At 46.3% G+C, this 15,759-nt stretch overlaps 1 protein-coding gene across 6 annotated transcripts in view; it reads left to right on the top strand.

Moving 5' to 3' along the window:
* Nucleotides 1–15,759, top strand: part of WSCD2 (WSC domain containing 2) — a 126,332-nt gene that overhangs the window by 79,643 nt on the left and 30,930 nt on the right. For 5 of the 6 annotated variants that reach the window (XM_053588904.1, XM_053588900.1, XM_053588902.1 and 2 more), the window contains 3 exons: nt 390–574; nt 12,153–12,274; nt 14,829–15,003. In XM_053588904.1, the coding sequence (XP_053444879.1) occupies nt 390–574; nt 12,153–12,274; nt 14,829–15,003 (482 nt within the window). The remainder of the gene's footprint in view (nt 1–389; nt 575–12,152; nt 12,275–14,828; nt 15,004–15,759) is intronic. The other variant, XM_053588905.1, reaches the window with a different exon arrangement.

Genomic DNA, 15,759 nt, shown 5'->3' with positions numbered 1-15,759 from the left:
CTCCTTAATTCCTCTCGAGGTTTCGTCATCCCCAACCCAGACCTCCCTGCCCCAGGTGCATGTGTGTCCACCAGGGCTTCTTGAGTGTAAATGTTCCCCCCAAGGTGCTCTCCATCCCCCTTCCAGGGTCTTCCTGTGAGCTGTCCCCAAATCACCTCATTCCCTTGGGGCCTCCCTGTCTTCTGAAGACCCCTATCTGCTAGGTCTCCACATGGGGTAGGTCCCCTGGCATCTCCTCATTGCCCCCAGCTCCCATCAGCAGTCTCCCCATTTCCCCTGGGATCTCCTGGTCCCCAGAACCCTCCCATCCCCAGGTCTCCGTGTTGAGTCTCCCTGGCCTTGGGGTCTCCAAGGTGGCAGCTGCCCTGCTTGACAGCAGCCTCCCCCAGGGGTTACCTGTACGCCGGGCTGGAGTTCGGCGCTGAATGCTACTGTGGCCACAAGATCCAGGCGACAAACGTGAGCGAGGCAGAGTGCGACATGGAGTGCAAGGGCGAGCGGGGCAGCGTGTGCGGCAGCGCCAACCGCCTCTCCGTCTACCGGCTACAGCTGGCCCAGGAGTCGGCCCGCAGGTGTACGTGAGTCTACCCCACCTCCCCTGTGGCTTCTCCCTGGGCCGTGGCCCTAACCCACCCAGTGTGAGGGGTCGCTGCATGTCTGCCCTGCGCTGTCCGTGGCTCCTCTTCACTGCAAGGACACTACCATCCTGTCCCAGCCTCGCCTCCCACCCAGCCTCGCCTCCCACAGGCCTTTGTCTGGCTCCTTGAAATGTTCACATTTGCCCTTCCTTCCTGTGCCAGCTGCTCCCCTCAGCCTCACCAGCCTTCCTCCTTCTGAAACTGCATTAATGCCCAAACTCAGCCTATCCTTCCTGATTTTCTCAGGGAGATTGTCTCTAACCATGAAGATGATGATGATCCCAATGACAACAGCAGTGACAATGCAGCAAACACTTTGTCTTCTTCCCAATGCCTCATATATGATAGCACATCTATTCTTCATAATGACCCTCGAAATGGACACTGTACTTATTCCCATTTTATAGATGAGGAAACTGAGTCTTAATGTCCCATAGCTTGTGACCAGCAGAGGATTTAAACCAACTGTAGGGTCTTTGGTGTTTTCATGGAGAGAATTTATCTTGGCTTGTGTTTCTGTCTGAGTCTTGTCGGGGGAAAAACCTCCAATTTCCAAACAGAAAATGAGGGTATGAATCAAAGGACAGGAGCTGGCTCCTCTTCTGTGAACATTGTCCCTTGATTGTCTCCAAGAATCTGCTGTGTGCCAGCCACTATGCTAAGCCAATTATAGGCCTGACTTCTATTGTCACTATAGCCTCTTCAGGTGATTACTAATATTAATTATCCCATGACAGCCCAAGGTCACACCGTCTCATTCCAGATGACCTTAATACCTATGAAAAGAGCTAATGGTGAAAGATGGGTCGCTGACCTTTCTGAGGTTTACCCCTCCTGGGAAGTCCAGGAGCAAGAACAGAAAATTGTAGCTACTGTGTAACCTTTGGGCCATTGTTTCCCAAATTTGAATGTCCCTGAGAGTCCCACAGGAGATCTTGTTAAAAAGCAAATTCTGATTCAACAAGTGCAGTGAGAGTCTGCATTTCTGAGGAGCTCCCAGGTGATGCCAGACTGCTGGTCCTCAGACCACACTTTGAATAATGAGACCTTAGACCTTGGCAGATCTTGCCCAGAATGTAGTCCTGCCCACCTGGTGGACTTGGCAGAAAGTTGACACCTATCTGTTTGCAGATAAAGGCTTCTTCCATGTAAATTTCACTGTTCATAAAAATTTATTCTTGGTTTCCTTGTTAGTGAATTTTGTCTTTGAAATCCCTTATTTTTGAAACTCTGTTCAAGCTTTGCAACTGGGTCAAGCATGCCGCCAATTTGCAAACTGGCCTGTTTCTGCAAATGGACTGCACCAGCTCCTTCCTTTTACTCACTTCAGATCAGGTCTGGAGATGCCCACACAGTGGGTTTCTGGTTTGGCTATTAGTGTGACAAGTCTTTAACTTGGTGTATATTTATTGTCATCACACCTGATCCCCTTCACACCAATGTTTGTGTTATTTCAATGATGACTCTTGGACCATCTGAAGAGATGTGTTTTAAGTTAGAGGTACTTAGTGGGGAAAGCTGCCGCCACTAACATATTCTGGTGAATGAAGCTGAGATAGAGAACCAGAATAGTAGAGCCAGACATTGGTCAGTCCTCCTTTTGGTTAATGTACAAGTTGTCTGGATAACCTGGACTCACTCTCTCTCTCACATACACACACACACACACATATGAACATGCTATTGTGATCACCTAGTATAATAACACTTCCATGAACCATCAAAGACTTTTTGATCAGCTGAAATATAGAAGCATTAACACAAATATCACTGGGATTTACTCCAAAAGGCATGTGATGCCCTTGTAACAGTGAGCAGACTGGGGGTTTGCTAGGTGCAACCTGTCAGATTGGCAGGAATGTTGCTGCACTCACCTGCCTACCTCTGTGGTGGCAGAGCTACCCTGGGTGGTGTTTTGCACCATCTGAGAAAAGCATTTTTTCATTATATCCAAGAAAAGGAACACATTCCTTGCTAGTGAGAGTGGAGTCCTGGATTCTGTAAGTGCACCATAGTTGTTCTGAATTATCCCTGTACAGATGTGAAGCTTGGACACCTCCAGCTAGATACCCTAAAAGAAAAATCTAAGCCATTTTAACCTGAAGGGTTCTGTAGCTGAGACTAGAGGGAGATGGCTTGGAAAAGGAGACAGATGGTTGAGAATGTGTCAAATTGAGACTCTTGGTGAGCTCTCAGTTGGCAACACAGCATACAGAGAGACCACTGGGACCATTCATCGAACCAAAACACTGGATGAGTCCCATGTGGACGAGGTATGGAGAGGCTCCGTGAGGAGTAAAGCACAACATCCATCGTCAGGAGCTCGCCACGCAGTGGGATTGGTTCAGCCATGGTGTGTATGCAGAGAGGATTGCAGAGACTGTCTGCAGGAGCCAAGGGAGCATCTTTTGAGTGTAGAACAAGTGTCTGAAGGCACCCTGCTACTCTGTCTTGACACAGACTCTTGCTTATGGACTCTTTGCCTTGTTACCAAGAACCAAAAAAAAAATAGACTCCCCTCTTGGTCAGATTACATTTTTCACAGTAGTTTGCTAAATGTGTCCATGAGTATAGTTCTCCTCCCAGGTGAAGAGATATGCTATTGATTTGAGGATATTAGGGCTTGATAGGATATTATAAGAAATTTCATCTAACCAAAGGATACTCACAAGATTTGGGTTGCAAGGTTCATCAAAAAGGAGCTGAACTCTACTTATGGGCCCTTGAGTGGTGCTGACAATCCTTAAGCCTGGCCTAAAACCCAGATGACTGCAAACTAGCCCCTCCCAAGGCTCTGCACTTTTTTTCTCTTGTTCCCACCTTCCCCTCCCTACCTGGGTGAAGGCATCAGGAAGCTTATATTATGAAAAAATAGATGCTTGATTTACATGGTAGATTCTGTGTACTATTGTTATATTTCTGACCATTTTTACGGTTTTAGTCTTTAAGAATTAGAGAAATGTGTGCAGTGTTGGTGCTTTCAGCTCTGGGACACTATGTTCCAGTCACTTCTTGTGAGAGGAGCCCCAGATGATCAAGGAAAAGTCAGTTTTTCCTGGATGGACCATGTCTACTTTCTTCTTTGCTAGGCCTTGGATACATGTCTGGGAGGCCTGAAGTTTATAACTCATATCAGACTTTTAAGTTCTTCTATGTAGGACCAAGGGTATGAAGGTTAGAAAATTGTCTTACTGTATCATGACAGTGGAGAACTGGTTTGCTCTTCTACTCTAAAGCAAAACCCAGTTCTTTGTGCAGGAAAATATTGAGAGCAATGTAGATTTTGGAAACAGGCATGCCTTGTTTCTATCTCTGTTCTCCCAGCTCACTCACTGTGGGAATTTTTTGGCCAAATCACTTACCCTTTCTAAGCTTCAGGTGCCTCATCTTTAAAGTGGAGACAGTTCCAACCTTTCACAATTTCTGAGACCACAGGTAACATAAGGTCTAGAAAGCACCTAGCACAGTACTTGGTATGGAGGAGATGTGATGCTCCCTTCTTCTAGTGAAAATCCCAAACTCACTCTGAGAAGCACCCAATTCAAGCTATTTGAATTTCTAACAGCCTACAGGAGCCTTTGGTAATGTCTAAAAATAGCTGTTTTGAATTCTCCTCAGACAGTTAGGCTCTTTGTGTAATTCAATCTCTCTGTGATTCTAGGTAGCTAGGTAGCTGTTAACAGCTTCCAGCTCACTGCCTTTCCTCCTCACCAGCATCTTTAACGCAATAGAGCTTGGCCTAATTACCCAGGGGGTGGTGGCTTCTTTCAAACCAAGGAGAACTCTTCCATGCCTGTCTCTAAGCTGATGCCTGGTGACATTTACCTCATTTTTGTGAAGCTCCAGAACAAAGAGATGATAGGACTTCAGAGACACTGCAGCTGGTTCCGGGCTGTTCTTCGTCTGCCCCCAGCAAAGAGAGTTGATGAACAGTTGCTCTACTTGCCTCTTGCTAGTAAAAGGCCCAAGCTGCTGAGGTCATGCACCATCCCAGCTAGCCTGGCAATGCAGAGCTGACATCGTCAGAATGTGGGGCATGGGCTTTTGCAATCCTAGGTCTCCTACTGTGGGACCTGAGAGGGTTTCTGGGAAATTTGGATAACTAGCATGGGGGAGTCTCTGGAGCTCAACATGTTAGAATTGGACAGGTCTCCTGCATAATAGTGGACAGGTAGGAAACTAGGATGTGGTGTCAAACCAAACTAGGGTCAAATCGCAACTCTGCTGTGTGACCAGGGTTTCTCCTATAAAACAGGAAAATAGCATTGCCTACTTCATAGGTTATTATGGGGATTAATTAAGATATGACATGTGTAACACTAGCACTAATGATACAAGGTAAACAGCTATTGTTACCTTGTTTATTACTATTATTATTGTTTTTATTATTACTATTATTATTATTACTATTGTTTTTATTATTTAGTAAGAGTTGGTCATTAGGAAGATGCCACTCAGGGTGGTCGCTGTTGCCATCCACAGCTCCAGGGAGTGCCATTCACACAGATGGGACCTGTAGAAACCAGTGGCCCTGAATTCTATGCAGGATTTTCCTTGTGCATTAAAAGTGCTCAAAGATCCATGATATGTTAAGTTGGGTTTCCCCCAGATACAAGGATGTGAGCCTTGGTTGACTTGGGAGATGTTGCCAAGATGCACCTGTAGGGGAGTGGAGAAGTAAGACAGGGAGGTAAAGGAAGCTAGGACAGAGTCCCTAACAAAGCAGGCCACCACTGCGGACAACTGAAGCTTCATCCCACTGGGAAATCTCTGGGAAATGCTACAGGACATACTTCAGAGGTGTTCCACATGAGGAATAGGAAGCTGCTGTCTTAATTTTCCAAGTCCTACCCATCATAGGCTGCAGATGGCTCGTAGGAAGATTAAGTTGCTGGCAGGTCCAGCCTGTCCATCACAGGCCCTAAGGCAGAGAGTCATGGCCGTGATCAGCCTGCACTGGGGTGGTGAGTGCCAAGGGCTGGCATACTGATGGGACACTGACAGTATTGATTCCATAGATGCCCTCCACATATTACAGGCAAGTGATGGGCAACGGAACATGAAGTGACATTACTTGTTAAGCCTCAGACTCTGTTATAAATGCCATCAGGTGGACTTCCACCCCAAGATATGATGGTCCCCATTTACAGATGAGAAAAACCGAGGCTCAGGGAAGTGAAGACACCTGCTCATGGGTACTCAGCTAAGTAAGTGGCTGGCCCAGGTCTGCTTAACTTAGCACCGAATTTTTTGCAAACAAGATGGCATTTTTTCACTGCTGTGGAAATCGAAAATTCTTTATACCACAGCAGAGTGTCAGGAAGGTCAAGGGATCCACTGGCTACTTCCCTTTCATTTTCAGACATAAGAGACAAAAGATCCTCTCACACTGATGGGGAGAACCAGGTGACCCATATCGCATGTGTAGGAAATGAGGGAAGTGGAAAGATTAAATGTCTTGGTCACTGTGTATGTTCTATGTTCAGATCACCAAGACATAGAGGAAAGCAGGAAGACACTGGCCATTTTTAGACAGAAATGGCCTCCAAAGCACTTCCCAGATCCCTGGGAGTCAAGCTAACCCATTCCCTTGCTGGCTGAGACAAGACATCAGTAAACCCTCTGTGATTCACCTGGTCTCCCCCAAAGCAGAATGGGTCATACTGCTGGAAGACCCTCCTTCCAAGAGATTAACTGCTCCTGTAACTGACTTCCCAACCTGTCACCCCACCCCCCAAACACACCGCCAGCACACACTTTAACTAAAGAGAGATACAGAGGGGTACATTGTGATCTGTCTCTGGCCCTTTAAGGGCTCTGAAAACCTCACCTTATTTGATATTCAGGGCATTCAGTTTAGCCCTCTTTTCTAAGCTGGGAGAGTCAGGGACTCATTAGCAAATGCTTAAATGTCAAAGGGAGACCAGTTTCTGCAGAGCTGGATCTACCAAAGTCTTCCTTCCTCTTCCCACTCTTGCAGTCTGGCCTCCTGATGGCTGGCAGGATGGAGGAAATCACATGGAGAACTGACGTAGGGGTCCCCCCTTCTTCTCCACTTCTCTTCAGTCTAAGGACAGCTGATAAGGAGACAGACCTCTGACCGCCCCTTCCTCTGCACCTGCAGCTCACAAGGTTCATTTTCATGTCCATCTCTGAATGATTCCCCCCAATATTTATACCCCTATTTTAGAGATGAGAACACAGAGGCTCTGATACAAAAGGAAACTTGCCCATAGTCCAGTGGTTCTCAACCTGTAGGTTGTGACCCACAGGAACTGTATTAAAGGGCCGCAGCATTAGGAAGGTTGAGAACCACTGCCATAGTCAAAGACAAGAAAGGGTAGAGCTTTCAGCAGCCACTGTGGAGGAGAAATGCCCGTTTTACAGCTGAAGATGCTGAGTTCCAGACAGGAGATGTGAAGCAAAGTCAGGATTAGAACTCGAGTCTCCTAGACTTTATTCTTCTGTTCTTTGGCCAGGATGGCTCATCCTGAACCTGTTAGTCCAGGGAAGTGACATTGCCTTCTGGTTTGGCACCAGGCTAGAAATCCTCTCCTGAGGCTCTGGGTCAGGTGGATCCCCTGGCCATCAGGAGACATATGCTAATATGGCCCATCAACAGACTGACCCAAGAGGTGGGTGCCCAGCTGGAGTGAGGGGAGAGCATTTGGCCCAGGTAGCCCATATACAGAGCACATGTGCTCAGAACCCCTGTGTGATGCCCCAGTGCCTTCAATTTCTGGAAGGCATAGCTGTAGAGGACACAAGAGGTGACCCCTAAGACTACCTCAGGCTCACTTCAGCTCCTACCCACCTACCATGAGACATACGCACTGCGCACTACGGTGACAGGTCTGTGAGATCCGCTGTGGTACAAACAACTCAGCAGATCCCGGCAGTGACCCTGACTGTGGGCACAGGTGTGAGGATCCTTAGTGCTCCAGGCAGCCTGGGGAGAGACTCCATCTGGACTGGACTCCAGCAGACGGCCCTACCCCTCTGCTTACTGTCTTTTTGTGGTGTATTTCCCCTAGCACTGGGGAAATAAGCATTTCTGTTAGAACTTAAGTGCTGGCTGTTCAGGGGTGGGTTGGGAAATGTCAAACCCTGGGTGGCATTGAGCCAGGCTGGTGGAGGTTGGCTGAAGACCAGCTTTGTCCTCTGCTAGGAAAAGGGGAGCCCTCCTCTCCACAAACTAGTTGCCAGGCAACCCAGAGAGAGCTTCTGGGGTTATTATCTTTACGTGCACAAACACCCCCGATGAGACTGATGCACAAGCATGTAGTTACCTACAGAAGCAGACAAATATGCACAGCACAGTCAGATGTCCACTGGCACGAGACCAGCCAGGCAAGTGCACTCCCACAGACACCCATAGACAGACCCACTGTGTGCAGCTAAACAAGGTGCTCAGGGTCTTACTTTAAATTTTGTTCTCTCCATGTCCAAATAGGTGGATCGGTATTCACACCACCAGGAACTCAGCCACATACACCCACATTGATGCACACACTGTCACTCACAGTCAGACACACACAGTGCACACAGTATCATGTCAGAATGCCCAAAAACCCTCGGGGCAGCCACAGCTGTGCTCACGCTCAGCCCCTCTTGTCCCCTTTTTTGCACAGACAGACACACATACCCCCATGTGCTTTAACACCCCTCTTCTCATTGGACACAACTCTGTCTTTCCCTGCACAGTTCTGTATTGGAGGTCTCAGACCCTCCCAAGGTAGTAGAAGGGGGCCCAAGGAAGGACTCATCTTAGAGAAAAAGAGGGGGTGGGCTTGAGACTCCTACAGCACCCAGGACTGCCGAGTCTCAAAGCGACCTCCTTTGGATCCAGTTTGGGGGCCCCAGTGGTTTGGCCCCAAACCACTGCCTGTACCAACCCTCCCAACCCCAGCTTGTGACCCACGTTTTAGGATGGTTCTAATAGGATCCTAGTGGGGAGGAGGTGGGTTAACAAGCTGAAGATGGTTATGAAGACTCAAGGTCAGGATCTAGATCCAGTGTCAAGTGACCTCAGAGTGATTTTTCTGAATAATTTGTGGTCAAAAGTAGTGTGAACATGAAGGGTGGGAGAGAGAAAATAAATGTCCTGGTGTTCTGAAATGCCAAAGCAACGCCTTGGCCCTTCAAAGAGGGACCACTTAGGAGAATGCAGACTTAGAATTCAGACATTCCTGGGTTGAAATCAAGACACTGCTACTTGTCAGCTGTGTGACTTTGGGCAAGTCACCTTCCGCCTCTGTACTTTTGTTTTGTTTTCTTTATAATGGGGAGAAAGAGATCAATATCATCAAGAGTAGACAGATCTCAGGCAGACTTAGATTCCCATCTCAGCTCTGACTCTCATAAGCTGGTGACCTGTGTTAAGCAGTTTCAGTCCCCTGAACCTTGAGTTTCCTGATCCATGAGTATAAGGACCCTCCTTATACAACAAGGGAGGATGCAAGGTTGCAGTATAGCTGTGTGTTCATGTGAATAGATCAGCCCTGTTTCTGGCAGTCAGGATATGGCTGATACATGGTAGCTGTAGTGATAATAACAATATTATAATATTAATACTATAAGCATCTAATCATAAGAACATTATTATTGATATTGGAAGAAACATGGGCTTTGGAGACAGAGAAACCTGGCTTAGATCTCACTCTGTCGTTTGCCAGCTCCGTGACTCTGGAAGCCAGAGAGCCCCACAGAGCCTCAGTTTTCTAATCTGTAAAATGGAGGTAGCTCATGCCATCTTCTTGAAAATCCTGCAAGGTTCATAGTAAGCTCTCATTTTACAGATGAGGGAAACATGATTTAGAGAAGGTAGGTCACATGGCAAACCTAAGGACCCACCATTAGCACAAACTTAAGGAAGGTCTTCTCAGAAACAAACAGCGTTAAAGCAAGCAAAGCAAGTTACAAAAGCCACATGTCCCTCTCCGTATTGGTCTCTGTAAAACTACTTTCTAGCATGCACACGTGTATTTATATGCAGAGAAAAGGATATGGAATTACTCCCTGAGCAAAATGGAGTGAGGGAGTTTATGAATGATAATTCTACATTTGAGCTGTAAAGTCACCCTTGTAATTATTTCTACCACCTGGCAACTGGCACCTGAAGTTGTCCATGGTGGCAGCAAGTCCAGCAGACTCAGAGGATATTGGGAATCTGGGTAAATGGCTAATTTCTGGGGCATGCTCCAGATTCACACACATCTCTTGCTGTCTCAACTTTCCCTGCCTGGTGAGAGAGGTGGCAGCAGTGGTGGTGGCAGTGTCAAGATGGTGCTGACTTGCTGTGTGGTCCCTCCAGGCCTCAGTTTCCCCACATGTAAGTGGGAAGTGGGGGTTAGACTATGCAGTAACTCTCAAGCCTGCTACCCATGGAACAGCTGGGGAAGTATAGAGCCACCTTTGATTGCCCCCAGTGACTTGGGGCCTCACTGGCACTTGGAAGTTTGGGGACAGGAATGTGCATGTTCTGTAGAGGACAGTCCTCCACCTTGTCCTCTCCAACCAGGAATTGTCACATCCTAAATGCCACTAGTGCCCCATGGAGAAATATCTGGCAGTCTTCCATCCTGCGGCCTGGAGTGCTGAGATGGATGCCCGTCAGGTCACACAGAGGGAGATTTAATGATGCTTGTAGAATGAGCCACATGAATTGAGGGCAGGGAGGGGAGTGGACATTTGCGCTAAGGACTTAGGAAGCCCAGAGCAGTGTGGATAAATGCTCACTTAACCAGAAAACCCAATTGGCGGGGTGCTAACTCTGGTCACGGGGCAATGAGATGTTGACCTTTCCCTCTGTCCTTCTATTCCACTAGCGTTTACTGAGTCTCCACTAATGTCAAGCTCCATGCTGGGTCCTTTGGATCCATTTTATCCTCACAGCAGCCACAGAAGGTAGATGGCATGGCTGCCTCCATTTTACAGATTAGAAAACACTAAAGTACTCAGTAGAATGGATGGCACAGAGTAAGGACTCTATGAATGGCCCCCATAGCTTTGATCCACATCGTGTTAATGGTGTCCTTTGTTTTATGTAATGTCTGTGCTTCGGGCAAGGTAAATTCAACTCAAAAAATGAGAAATAATGGAACATAAATGTGCATTGTGAGCCTTTTAAAAAATTTAACAGGGACCACTTTTTATGTTTTGTTTGCCTTTATAAATAAAAAACTACATATGCATTGTAGAAAAAGTTAGAAAAGAATTTTACAAAAAGATGGAAATAAAAATTATCTATAAGCATATTGGAACCGCCAGAGTTCTCCAGGGAAACAAAGCCAATAGCATAGATGGATAGATACATGAAGAGATTTATTTTAAGGAATTGACTCACGTGATTGAGGGAGCTGCCAAGTCTGGAATTTGTAGGGCAGGCCAGCAGGGTGGAAATCCAGGCAGGAGTTGTGCTGCAGTCTCAAGACAATTCTTTCTTCTCTGAGAAGCCTCCACTTTTGCCTTTAATGCCTTCAATTGGTTAGGCAATGTGGCTCACTCACATTGCCACAGTTGATTTCCCTAACTTAAAGTCAGCTACCATATTTTATCATATATAATGCACACTTTTTGCTCAATTTTTGAGGGAAAAATAAGGATGTGTATTATACTGGGGTGGTACTACAAGGTGCAGCTATACATAAGGAAAATGGGACATTGCAGCTAAACGTACCTTTATTTACAAAATATTCATTACTACATTTTACAAAGAAGTGGCCAAAATGCAGAGCATATTTTGTAAATAAATCAAGTATCTAAATATTATCAAATAAAAATTTAAATTAAAAAATTAAAATGAAATATTTTTCCCCTGAAAGTTTAGACCAAAAATGTGGGTGTGCATTATACACAGAAAAATACAGTAATTGTAGATATTAGTCATACGTATAAACTACCTGCACAGCATCATCTAGACCAGTGATTTTCAACCAATGTTTTGTGAGAAGATCTTAGGTATGCCGAGAAAATTTTTAAAGATCATTAATTAAATTCTTTTCAAAAGAAGTTCAAAGCACAGAAAGTATATTGTTTTTTTTTTACTCATTCCTTTGATCAACATAATTTAAGTGTGTCATGGAAGTTCAACTATAGATTCAAGTGTGCTATGAGATGAAAAATGCGAAAAGCATTGCTCTAGACCAAAGTTTTAACCAAACAACTGGGCACCCTGGCCTTACCAAGTTGACATGTAAAACTCATCCATCACACCTACTATCCAGAGACATCACGGTTATTAGTATGTCTCTCAGGGACCTGCACTATTGACACGGATGCCAGGGTTGAAGAGAACATTCTTTGATTTACTGACCTTATTGGCTTTGAACAGAACTGCTCAAGAACCGTAAATATGGCAGCTCTTTCTGTCCCTGTTTTGGCTCACTGTGTGAGGGTGAGTGAGATTCTTGCCTTCTCTGGGCTTCAACTCACAAGCGCTTCCTCCAGAAGATGGTTCTCCCAACTAGATCTGACTCCTAGATCTCACTACTATTTTTCCCTCTGGCTCTTCAGATGGAAGTGCAGTGTTCCGAGGCTGCTTCCGCAGGCCTGACAACCTCTCCCTGGCCTTGCCTGTGACGGCCACCATGCTGAACATGTCGGTTGATAAGTGCGTGGACCTCTGCACAGAGAAGGTGAGCACAAGGTCAGGCTCACAGAACTGAAGAAGCAATGGATCAGTTGGCATGAATGAGTCATTTACTATTATCTGTGAGGTGGGGAAGGGTTGTGACTGTTTCGTGTGGATCCAAGGGATTGGAGTTACGTGGGGTAGATTTCTCTCCCTCTAAGGAGGTGACAGTTCTAATAGTGAGGAATGTATAGGAGTGAGGGTGATATTTGAACTGGACCTAGAAGCATGGGAAGAAGATTGACAGCAGAAGGTAAAGACCACCCTACCCCAGGACAGAGTGAGTTCCCCATCACTGGAGGTGTACACGCAGAGCCCAGGCAGAGGTGGCATCCAGAACTTTGGGTATTAGATATCAGTCAGATTGGATGATCTATGGGTCCTCTTCTCAGTCTGTGCTCCTACACGGCTGCCTGTTTATACCTTCTACCTAGACAGAATATGAACTCCTAAGGGCTGGGCCTCACACATTTTGCGCGTATTCTCCCAGTATCTAGCACAGAACTGTGCATGTAGATGGCAATCAGAAGTGTCCAAGGAGCTTCAGCCTTCCCTCTAAATGAGCTCATTACTTGAATGTCCAAAGGAGAACCATCCCACCTCAGCATAAAAAGATGGTTGGGCATTTCTTTCATTCACTTTGCAAATATTGAATAAGAACCTACTATGTATCAGGACCTATACCCAGTTCTGGGCATACAAAGCAACAAGATAGGGTCTCTATCTTCAAGGATGCATACATTTGCTGGGGCCTGGCTGGCGGCTCCTCCTGGGTGCTCAGACCTCACTCCAACTCCTGGATCCTCTGAGTCATCCTCCTTGGCTGTTCCTCTCATTGAGCTCCTAATCCATGAAGCAGCCTCAGGAAGAACAAAAGGCTACAGTATCACTGTGGCTCTGCTTGCTGAGAATGTCCTCCATGCACTGCTCTGCCTCACACGTTCACTTTCTACAATAAGCCTATGAGTTTGAAATTTTTATATTCATTTCACAGATGATAAAAGCTAGACTCGACTGAAGTCACTTGCCTAAGCCCAGAGAACAAGCAAGTGCCAGAACTGAAGTTGACACTGGAGATTGAGTCTAAATTCAAACTCTTAACTTCTGGGCTACCCTGGAGACCCCACAAGGAGGCTTCCAAGAGCCTCCTTCCAAGAGCATCCAGCCTACCTCGAATTGCCAAGCATTTCCTGCAGGGTTACTGTGCTCCTAAGAGGCATCCTGGAAGGTTAGGGATGAAGTTTGTGGGATTAAAAGGGGCTTGGCCATCATTTGGTCTAATTCTCTCCTTTGGGCAAGAATTCCCCCATCCACATGGCATCCTCTCCAGGTGGACATTCCTTTCCCTGGAGCAACCTCCAGATCCCCTAGAGGTGAAGGCAGGGGGACAAACCGGCATGTGACAGTGAGGTCACAGGGCAAACCAGCGTAACAGACTATACACAGGATTGGAGAGAATCAAAGGTGTATATGGGTGGACAGGAAGCCCCTTCTGTAAACCTCCCTCTTCCTGTTATCTCTGATCTTTTTAGACAACAAAGGAAAGAAGCCGGGAAGTTAAGTGGGCAGGGATATAGAGCTGTTTGTGTCATATGGGGGGCGGGTCTGAGATTTAAGGTGTCAGAGGAGGCTCCAATATGTGCCACTAGTTAGAAAACTTCACTAGCCATGGCCCAAGAAGCTAGCGTATCAGCACCTTTCTGCCTTTTGTATTAAATATCTTTTAGGAAGAAACCAAACCTGCCATGACAAACCTTGCTGGATCCAGCCACATGGATATGACCTTGGTTTGTTATCAGATCCAAGGACCAGCTGTCAGGGAAGACTAGGGGCTGCAGGTCTGGTTTAGAAGCAAAGTAGTACTGAAAGAGCAGTCACTTGCCCTCTGAATCTCAGCTCCTTCCTGATACCACTTAACTATTCAATAGAACAAATAAAACATTCAGGAGTGATTCTTCCAACAAAGACTCTGGACACACTTAGGCATTGGTATCTTCTTTGGCTTTGTAACAGATCCAGACAGCTTTTCCCCAGGTGTGGGCTCCATATCACCATCAGACCCAGAAGCCATTTACTGAAAGTATATTGCATGACAGTGAGAACAGGATTTCTTTTTCAAGTCCTCCTGAGCATCATCTCAGTGCTAAAGCATCTCTAAAACCTCTCTACATTCAGCTATTCTCTCTTTTGCAGGAAAAGTGAAGCCAAACCCAGGTTCAGAGTCTTGCCTAAATACAATTGACTTATTCTGTTTGTTTATATAGTATTTGCATTTATAGTATGGGAATGCTTGTGGTGGCCATATAAGGTTTCCTTTGAAATTTAAGTTTCAAAAAGTGAGTTAGCTTTAAGGAAACAAAGAGTACTGCAGGTGCACAGATGGAACAAAATCATAAAGGTGTTATGCACTGATAAGTTTGGGGTCTTTCAAGTTGAGGCGGAGTGATGAGGAATGGGAAAGTTGGTATGCAGCCCTGCTCTACATTCAGAACCTGGGGCTGTCCCCAGGGGTTTAGCAGCTCTCTTGCTCTTCTCTTCCTTTCCCACTCCATCCCCAGGAGTACCCGCTGGCAGCTCTCGCGGGCACCGCCTGCCACTGTGGGTTCCCCACCACGAGATTCCCCCTCCATGACAGAGAAGACGAGCAGCTCTGTGCCCAGAAGTGCAGTGCAGAGGAGTTTGAGAGCTGTGGGACTCCTAGTTACTTCATCGTGTACCAGACACAGGTCCAAGGTAAGCCAGGCCTCCCCACGCAGCAGACCCCAGGTGTTCTTCCAATAGCCACCTCCCAGAGTCCCATTAGAGTGCTTCTGATGACCCCATCTCTGTCTCCCATCATTGAGGAGCCTTAGCAGCCTTTTTAATGTGGTAGAGGTAGTGAGATTGAGTGGAAACAGAGACCCAGGTCTCCCACTGGCTCCAAAACAGACTCACTGTGTGATCTTGGACAAATCATTTCCTCTTTCTGGGCCTCGGTTTCTCTGTCTATAAAATGAAGCCATAGATTGTTGACCTGCAAAGTCTCTTCCAAATCTAGGAATTGGTAAATTTATCTGTAAGTTTTTCTTTCTCTTGCTCTTTCTTCTCTCTCCATGTCTCATTCATTCTTTCTACTCTTGCTCTTCCTTTGCTAGTGGAGCACACACTTACTGTTTCTCTCCTCTTCTGTCTCTTGAAACTATGAGGCATGGTGATGGTAATGAGGGATCCTGAAGGTTGATGGTGATGATGATGGTGATGAGTACTGGTTGATGGTGATGGTTGCAGTGATGATGATGGGGATGGTGGTGATGGTGATAATGAGAGTGATGGCTGATGGTGATGGTGGTGGTAATAGTGATGGTGGTGATGGCAATGGTAATGCTGATGAGGAGGAGGAGGAGGCAGTAGCACTTGGTTTTACTCTCTGCCAAATTCAGTGTTGAGTCCTTCCTGTGCCTTTTCTCACTGTATCCCCTGAACTCTCCTATGATGTGAGAATAGATATTA

The sequence above is a fragment of the Nycticebus coucang genome, chromosome 4 (assembly GCF_027406575.1).
Source record: "Nycticebus coucang isolate mNycCou1 chromosome 4, mNycCou1.pri, whole genome shotgun sequence".
NCBI classification, from domain to species: domain Eukaryota; kingdom Metazoa; phylum Chordata; class Mammalia; order Primates; family Lorisidae; genus Nycticebus; species Nycticebus coucang.
The sequence above is the reverse complement of the archived record's forward strand: the minus strand, read 5'-3'. Positions and strand labels throughout refer to the sequence as shown.